This window comes from Taudactylus pleione, unplaced genomic scaffold (assembly GCF_031769625.1).
Source record: "Taudactylus pleione unplaced genomic scaffold, aTauple2 ptg000518l, whole genome shotgun sequence".
Classification (NCBI taxonomy): Eukaryota; Metazoa; Chordata; class Amphibia; order Anura; family Myobatrachidae; genus Taudactylus; species Taudactylus pleione.
This window is the reverse complement of record NW_028284920.1, coordinates 8006166-8016084: the sequence shown is the minus strand read 5'-3', so window position 1 is coordinate 8016084 and position 9919 is coordinate 8006166. Positions and strand designations below refer to the sequence as shown.

The 9919-nt window shown below is 42.2% G+C and overlaps 1 protein-coding gene across 1 annotated transcript in view; it reads right to left on the bottom strand.

Moving 5' to 3' along the window:
- Positions 1-2982: 2982 nt before the first annotated feature.
- Positions 2983-9919, bottom strand: part of LOC148501465 (claudin-10-like) — a 32952-nt gene continuing 26015 nt past the window's right edge. The window contains exons 3-5 of the mRNA XM_088450494.1: positions 7662-7743; positions 6892-6999; positions 2983-3459 (exon numbers count right to left, since the gene is read on the bottom strand). Coding sequence (XP_088306620.1) covers positions 3333-3459; positions 6892-6999; positions 7662-7743 — 317 coding nt within the window. The 3' untranslated portion in view covers positions 2983-3332. The remainder of the gene's footprint in view (positions 3460-6891; positions 7000-7661; positions 7744-9919) is intronic.

Here is a 9919-nt window from a genome sequence, read left to right as displayed (position 1 = left end):
GAACCGCATATCCTATTGCAAATAGCATATTGTACAAAAATATGCCCCATATTATAATACAGATAAATACTGCTAAAAAAAAAAATGTATATAGGTGCATACTATAATAAGTGTGCTATAGTCTATACAGGTCTGGCCACAATAAATGGCAACAATTGATAGCAAAAAATAGAAGGGACATTTAGCACAGAGCAGTGACAGAGGGTTAGTCTTAGTGAACTGCCTGTTATTAAAGAGTGCATTTTTGTCTTTAAACACCAGCATTTCAAACAAATCCTTTTTCAAGGCTGCAAACTTCTATATCTACATATTATCATTGGTCCTGACTGACCCTGGAATTAATATAAAGCTACTGAATGCACTTGCCATTGGTGGGGTTACACTGGCCTATCAGTGCTAAGCACTTGCTAGTCTTGATGGTGACGTGGGGCAGTTCTTCGTGAACTACTTGGACAAAACTGACATGGAATATAGGAAACAAAGAACAATTATCCTAAATACAAGTAGGGCAAAAATTCAGTTTTCCTTTTTATAGAAGACATGCACGCGTTCGGTTTATGATGTTTGTCTCTGATTTAAAGAAAACAAAAAGTTTGCACACTCTGGGCCTGATTCAGACCCGCTCGCGAGCGCATAGCGCTCGCAAGCGGGTCGATGGCCGGGCAGTTCGCACGCGTGAGCGAGAAATCACTACATAGTATTTATTTTTCCATTAGGTTCACTGCATCAATACTTTGATTGTTGTGGCTGTCGATGTTGATTGGCAGCTCGCCCCATTTGGTAGGCGGGTCGGGGGGGGTGGCTAGCCAAACAGAGGTGTTCCCGAAGGAACGCCTGCTGTTTGGGGGCGGCCCTGCTGACATCACAAGTGATGTTAGTAGTGAGGCCGGCTCCCAAAAAAAAAATAAAAAAGCTGTCCTGACTCAGAGCGAGCGCTCTGAATCAGAGCCTCTGTTTATAAACTCCCTTTTATTAATTCCCATTAAAGTTACTGGAGCCCATAAGGAGCCTGATTCAGTATTGTACACGAATGCCATCACAGCTGTGAATTTGTACACAGCTGCTATGTTACATTTGTATGCTTGGGGGCTGATTCTGAGGTAAGAGCAAAGCATAACAAGCCAGTAATTTTGCACCTGGACGTTCTATGTTGCTATGCAAGGGGTGCAAATACTTGTATTATTTTTGCATGCAGGGTAAATACTGGCTGCTGTTGCATGTAGACTACAAGTGCTGAACAGCTTTATTTTTGCACTGCAATTTATTTGACTTTGGAAACACCCCTCTCACATCTAAAGCTCTCTGCTCATCCTGCAGTGCGGCATGGTTTTACCAAGGTGCAAAGTTACTTGCACTATTTTTTCTGCTTTGCTCCCAATGCAAAATAAGCCGTTTGATGTGTATAAATCACTCTGGAGTGTGAACATTGTTCTTCAACATAAAAGTAAGTGGTAAATCCCTGTGCACACCCCAAAAGCAGCTGGTGGTCACTGATTTAGGGTATCCCTTACCCAAGAAAGTATAAGCAAGCAAAGTTTTGATGCAGTAATCCTAGCGCTAATGGAAAAATAAAAACTATGACTGAATATCAGTAGCAAACCGAATTCATTAAATGAATATCACCATAAAAACATAACGCAGTATAATAAAATAACAGGGATTAGAGGGCATAAAATTAGCTTCGATTCCAGAGCAAGAAATAACTTCAAATTGAATTATGATGCAAAAAAATCATGGATACGTATAAAGTTGAGTACATAAATAAATACAATAAGCTCTAGTGTGATAGAGCGGTCAGAATAGCTCCATTGAGAGCACAATTTGAAAGAAACAATAATTCATAGCATAAAATAGTGTTACTCCGGGTGATAAACTGGTTCCGGACACCACCCTGTTCCTGACACTCACAGGCTTGTATACAGGCAGTAGGTAACTGCACAGCAACGCCAATGCGTTTCGAACGGGATGGCTCTTTGTCAAGGCAGCCTATCCTGGCTGCTCTATCACACTGGAGATTATTGTATTTATTTATATACTCAACTTTATATGTAACCATGATACTGTTTTATTGCATGGTAATTAAATTTTTATTTTTCTTACTCTGGAATTGGAGCTAAGTTTATGCCCTTTGATCCCTGTTGTTTTATTATACTGTGTTTATCTTTTTATGGTGATATTCATTTAATAAATTCAGTTTACCACTGGTATGCAGACATAGTATTTATTTTTCCATTAGCGCTAGGTTCACTGCATCAATACTTTGATTGATTGTTCCTTGACACTTGTACTCTGAGCTCACAAATCAGGACTAGATTTAACAGAAATGTAGGAGAAGGATCAGAATATATCATACAATATACAACAATACAGTATGTTTATTATAACAAAACAGTATAACTATTAATTATTTAAATTATTTAATATCACAGGCAGATAAAATATACAAATTTGATTTCTCTATAAACTCCCATAGTCCACATACCTGTCTTTAGAACTTGGACTAGGTGAATTCTAAATACAGGTCTAAAGCCGCGTATCCACTAGCAGATAATGGAACGACGGTACGATTACAAAACCCGAAATTCACTCATTTGCAAAGAACAGCTCTTACCGAGAGAGCTGTGATTTTCTTCATGCATACCGGAGTAATTAATGCCGGCATGCATGCGAAGGGTGGCCTAATGCAATGCTTCATGCATCCCGCCCATTGTGTGTTCATACAGTATAGGAGTTTATAGAAAAGTCTTATTGTGATCTTTTTCGACTTATCTGTTTTTTTTGCTTAATTAGTTACTGAATTCATCATATAATTACTTAGGGGTCTATTTACTAAGCAGTGTTAGGAGACAGAGTGAAAAGTGATAAGGTGCCAGCCAATCATTTCCCAACTGTCATCTCACAGGCTGTGTTTGAAAAATGACCGTTGGGAGCTGATTGGCTGGCACCTTATCACTTTTCACTCTGTCTCCTAACACTGCTTAGTAAATAGACCCCATAATCTGAGGGAGCATGTATAATATCAGTGATATTGTAGGAGTCTCTTCTTATATACGGTACTGAGTAAAGAATATTGGTTTTCCTATTCATATAGAAGCTGCTTCATGTAGTGTGGTTGTCAGATGTCTGGCCTCGGTAAAAAGGGATTATCATCAAATTATCTTTAATAACTGTCCTTGTTACTGGGGAGAAGCTGGCATAGTGCATAGCACACATCTGGCACATAGGGGGCAAGCAACCTAATTGGGTGATTTTATGCTCCCTGGCCAATGAGTTGGCTTCAGAGGTTGGCGGAATTTCCAGCTTGACTATTTTACCACCAGTGCCAATATCTGTCACACATAGGCATTCTTGTCAAAGTGTCTGGGCAATCCTCTCTGTGCGTTTCGACTGTTGTTATGATCTTGATGACTTGTACGCGCTGATTTCACCGATGTCACTCCATTATAAGAATAATGTATCCTATAAAGGAAAAGAATAAAAAAAAAGTAAAAAAAAAAAGGAAAAATAGCCTAAATGCAAATCAAAGACTGGTACCCTGATTGTACCAACCAGAATCAGACTCCAGTTTCTTCTGACCTGGTACCAGAGTGGATAGTGATGAGAACTTTAAATCTATCAGTGGTGGAATTTTTTTAAGTTTCATACAGGAATCTTCAGGTGGCATGTCCCCTGGTTAGGTCTCTTTTTAACAGACAAAGGGGTACATTTACTAAAGTGCGATTTTACAGAAGTGAAGCAGACCCATAGCAACCAGTCAGATCCTGGCTCTCATTTTTTCTTGTACATTCTAGAAAATGGTAGCTAAAATTTGGTTGCTATGGGTAACCCCGCCACCTTTTGTAAACCTGCACATTACCCCAAAGTAGGGATGTGCAGGCTTGGATAGGTTCGAGTTTGCACGCCGAGTTCGGATTTTTCTCCAAAAAGCGGGACTCAGAAAGAGGCAAAACGTCATCTTGCATGGACAAACATCATCATTCCTGGACAGGAATGATGATGTTTGTACATGCAAGATGACGTTTTGCCTCTTTCTGAGTCCCGTTTTTTGGAGGGAAAAATCCGGACTCGGCGTGCAAACTCGAACCTATCCGAGCTTGCACCTCCCTACCCCAAAGACACATGCTCAGTGTATTGTCCTGCCTATTGGCTAAACTGAGGATGTGAAAGTCCTATGTTGTTGCCTGGGTACAGATATGGATATAGAGATCTTTGGCTGAATGACCAGATCACTTACAAAACCCATTGTTCTTCACATATGTGTTTGCAGCATGATCACACACTCAGGTCATTATCAGTCATCTTCCAAATGACATAATCCGATTTGATTACCCCGTTATTATCAGACTTAGGGGTCTATTTACTAAGCAGTGTTAGGAGACAGAGTGAAAAGTGATGAGTCTGTGATAAGGTATCAGCCAATCAGCTCCCAACTGTCATTTTTCAAACACAGCCTGTGAGATGACAGTTGGGAGCTGATTGGCTGGCACCTTATCACTTTCTTATCACTTTTCACTCTGTCTCCTAACACTGCTTAGTAAATAGACCCCATAGTGTAGCGGCCACACACTGCAGACTAGGATATTGCTTCCAGTATTGCAGGGTGCTTTGGTACCATAAAATGCTACAGTTGGGAATATACTTAGAGCTTCTTAGTGTTGGCGGTTTCATTTCCATTGATTTTATTTTCAGATTTGTTACTAGTCAGGTTAGTGAATGAGGTTACTGAATGGAGGTAGAGAAAGAGCTGAAGTTTGGTAAGTACATATAATTGCCATGAGATATGGCCCTGCATATTAGATATGGTACCTGATATTCCACTGTAAATTAGCTTGGACATTAGCATAGGTCTGTAAATTAGACATCACATAATATATTGCTCTATATGTTAGTCTTCGCTCCAGGTAGGGCTCTATAACGTAGACTTGGCACTAGTTAGAACTCTATAATTTGGACATGTCAAAATATTTGGCTTTACAGATTATTATTATTATTGGCAAACAATATGGCTGTGCACATTATACTGGTCACCAGAAATGGCTCTGCACATTATCCCTGATACCTCCTATATATGGCTTAGAACAGTGTTTCTCAGACTCGGTCCTAACAATGCATGTTTTCCAGATTATCTATCTGGAGTACAGGTGTATTAATTGACTAACACAATAGATCTACAGGTGGTACTACTGTAATTATTCCTGGGGATACAGTGATACACTGTGAGATTTCTATGAGGATATAATTTGAGAAACACTTAACATATTAGAACGGGTTGTAAATGCAAATCCTCAAGTACCTATAACCGGTCATCTTTTCAGGTCCATTGGGGGTACCTGAGGACTGTAGTTGAGAACCACTGGATTAGTACTTGGTAGGGCTTAGCATATTATACTTTACATCATACACTGTATAACATTGCATATTATATTTGGCACCATACATGGCTCTTCTTATTAAACTTGGTATCAGGTCCCAGCCTTTTATATTTAACAGCAGCTATGGCTCAGTGTTGTATACTGAGCATGAAGCATGGCTTAGCTGACTACACTAGGCAAATATGTTTTCACTCTGTATACTTAGCACCAGGTATGGTTCAGAATTTTATATTTGGTATCAGAATTGGCAGCTCTTATCTTTTGGAGCTGGATTGTAGATTTTGTGCAGATATTGGTGGATACCTGCTCATGTTATTTGCACCAGAGCCTACAGTGTTGGCTCTTTACTGAACTTTAGCTGCACCAGGAATGGGCAAGGTAAACATATACGGTTAAGTCTAACTAGCTGAAGACATAAAGGCCCATTTATCATTTTAAAATTTTGCGGCTTACTCCCCAAAAACACTCGTGTTCGGGGGGGGTAATGGCAAATATTCAGTATCACCCCATGTAAGAATGAGGGACCGCAGCAGATATCTCCGATACATGCTGCGATCCTTCCATTCTCGCGAAACCATCCCCGGCAATGGCGCATGTGCAGACAGGCTCTGTCTCTGTGGGTGCCGGATAATACATTCCAGCGATATGATCGCATCTTGCAATGCGGTCATGGGGGATAATGGGATGGGTATGGGGTGCTGGTGTTCAGAATCCCAGCATTTAAAATCACAACAGGGTTAGGATACCTAACCCTCCCTCCCTGGTGCCTAAAACTAACCCTCCCCCTGGTGCCTTACCCTAACCCCAATACTTAACTTCGGAATGCTGGCGCCAGGATTCTGACAGGTGTTGGGATTCCGACGCAGGTATTCTGACCAGGATATTGAACGTATCCCGGCGGTAATATCATGGCCAGATCGCAGTGCAAATGCGATCATTAATAAATGGGCCCATAGCTGTGTAAGGGGTCTCTGTACTAAGCTTTGAAGAGAGAGAACGTGGATGGAGATAAAGTACCAACCAATCAGCTCCTAACTGTCATGTTACAGGCTGTGTTCGGAAAATGACAGGAGCTAATTGGGTAGTACTTTATCTCTTTCCAAGGCTTAGTACATAGACCCCCTAAGTCACTGAGGGAAACGTGCAATAATCAATGCTGGTTGTTATTTTTTTTTTTAATTCAGGAATACATCAGCCTCCCATCAGCAGTGGAGGAGGATATGTAGTTAAGAAATAAGTAGAAAACTTAGCAAATAAGTAGACAACTGAGCAAAGGGCGGTTCATGGAAAGAGATAGTGATCACATAGTCAGTCTATGTAATGTGGTAGTCATTTGTGCTGTGAAAAATGGCTGTCATCGAGGCACATTTTTCACAGTTTAGGTGGCCCGGCATTATTCCTGTCCAGCATCCCAGTTTGTTTAAATCTAGCCTTGCTGCTGTACTCCATATATTGAGGTCTTCATTTACTGAGATCATGGCGTATTTCATATAGTGAGATAGATTATCATTATGTATACCTTGCTTCTTTGAGACCATCATTTAAAGAGAAGCAGAGGATGGAACCTCCGATGATGGTAATAGATGATCCTCCCCATCCAATAAACAGAGCAGCTCCTAGTTCATACCTGTTTGGAAAACAAATAATACTCTTGAAAGACATTTAGGGCTTGATTCAGAGCCGCTCATAAGCGGCCTCTCGTTCGCTCCAAGCGATGTTTGCCCAACTGCGCATGCTAACGGATCGTTATACGCATGCGCGAACCAGTCAGTGCGGTCGAAATTCATGTGCTCGCAAAATAGCGAATGCCTGATAATTTGAGTGACAGAAAGAGGCGTATGTGGGTGGTAACAGGGGAAGGTGCTTGAAAACGGGGAGTGGAGATCCGAACGCAGGCGTGCTTAAAGGTCAAAACGGGCGTTTTATGGGTGTGCATAATTAAAACAGCAGCGTCATTGACCACGTCACTGGGTTATTTAATAGCCAGAACTGCTCGCAAAATTGTGGTAGCAAAAACCAACCACAAGAATAGCGAGCAGTTCATACCCTGGTCGATGTACTCGATTAATCTAATAAATAGCGGCCAGGGGGCGTAGTTTCCCAAAAAACGACCGCAAGTTTTGTTCGCTCGTTCAGACCTAGAGGCGTGAACAGACCGCAAAGAGCGAACGGTTCGTTTGAATAGCCAACTCTATTTTCTGGACGAGCAAGCGCTAATTGCGTCCGGCTCTGAATCAGGCCCATAGTCATTATTTGGAGGATTTTCTATCTCATTGTTCAGCAACTTACTTCTGCTCCAGGAATGATGGATCAAAGAATTCTGAGGTTATCCGGTGAGCATAAAGAGACACTCCAGCCATGGCACACAGACCTGGAACAAATCCGAACACATAGTGACAACACAACCTTCTACTGTATGTCCTGTCTCTCTTTCTTGTTAGTGGATGCTCTTTACTGTGAAGTTAGAAACATTTTTCCATTTTTGTGGGCACCGGATACTACTTATCTGAATTATACTTATCTGAATTAGAATGAGGACTGTTATTTTAGCTTCTATTTTTATGTATACATAATTGTTTGACTTTAAAAAAAATAAATAAAATGGAATCCAAGTAATGCTGGGCATACACTGCAAGATAAAATGTCTGTCAGACCGACAGACAGTTTATCTGGCCGGCTGCCAGCCGCAGATGTCCGCGGCATACACTGTGAGAGAAATCTCACAGTGTATAGCCCGACATCCGCGCTCCGCCCCCGGGGGAGGAGACATTTCCCTGTTCCTTCCATAGGAAGGAACACAGGAAATGTCTGTCTGTCGGCCGCGCTGGGCATACACTGCCCAATGCGGCCGACAGTTACCGGGTAAATATCGCATCGGACGGGCATGCTGGACAATTCAGCATGCCCGACCGAGCAATATTTTACCCTCGGTCGCCCCCCCCCCCCACGCTACAATTATCGCGGCGATCCGCCGATATCGGGCGGATCGTCCCGATAATTGCAGCGTGTATGGCCAGCATTAGGCTCTACATTATATCAGATACAGGGGTCTATTTACTAAGCAGTGTTAGGTGAAGTGAAAGTGAAGCGTGAAAAGTGATAAGATGCCAGCCAATCAGCTCCCAACTGTCATTTTTCAAACACAGCCTGTGAGATGGCAGTTATGAGCTGATTGGCTGACACCTTATCACTCTTCACTTTTCACTTCTCCTAACACTGCTTAGTAAATAGACCCCAAAGTATGAAAAGTATCTTGTAGTTTACTAACCAAATCCAGGCTAAGCAACAAACAACTGTACCACGGGCTCAATTCACCTTAGAGGAATCCAATTTATATATTTTTATATATATATATATATAAAATGTATATATATAAAATTGTACCGTTTTGTGCCAACGCAAGACCTGTATTGCGCATGTGCAGTATGGGTCCTGCTCGATCGCCTGCAGAGCAGCAGCAGATTGTCAGTGATTGACAGTCTGCTGCCATTACTGGGAGGGAAGGGGGCAAACGGAGGCGCGTCGCCGCCCTTGGTTGGGGGGGTGGGGTAAGAGACAAGGATCTCCATCGGCTGACTTGAGATCTCACTGGCTTCAGTGAACCCATGGGTCAGTCAGCCAGCAGAAGATCATGCAGATGTCCATGCACGCAGCTCAGAAAAGGAATGCATGCAGGAGGTGTGATGCCTCCTCCTACATTACCATAATAGTGCTATTGCAGCTGCTACCATGGTAGCAGCTATGACAGTGATAACGTTGGACCTTGAATCACCCCTAATGAGCAGTGAACAATTAAGACACATTGGAATTCTTCTCAAGCAACTGTCTTGGCACTGAAACACGTTAAATACTGGTTTGTTAATTGCTGTGGCTGAAGAAAAACAAAAGACCAACGTTTTAAAACTGCCTTTCCATTTCTATGACATCCCTCCCAGGTGCTACTTGGGGATCTCCCAGGCACAGTGCCACTTCTAGACACATTTAACTTAAACTGCCTTCCCATACTTGCTAAGACCTGTTGGAAACTCAACTCGTGGTCTCCCTTGTATTTCTCCTGGTTCAGCAGCGTAAATATCCTTCCTAAAGTTCTCTATAATATTCAGATTGTTCCCATTTACATCCCATCTACACAGTGGCATGTGCTGTATCACCTCAGTGACACCATCACACCGGGATCACTACACTGTGAGGAGAAAACAGTGCATGAGCTCCCTTCCCTCTCCAAAAGCACAAGGTTCTCTACAGGTGCAGGCATCAGGGGGGCATCCACCTTCTGGGGCTTTTATCAGACGGCCATGCATAATAGGGTTATGGAGTGTACAAGACAAGCAGACACTAAACAATGGGTTTATATTTACAAGGGGAAGAGATACCTATCAAAATACATCTTCTGCCATGGCTCCCTTAACTAAATCAGGTCCCCCACCCAACAATTGGGCCTACTCTTTACGTTGACAGGGGCTGAGGGCCACCAAGAATATCTTGACGCTAGTGTCACCCCTGGCTCATTTTATTCACAATCACAATTTTTTACCCTAGGACTCCAC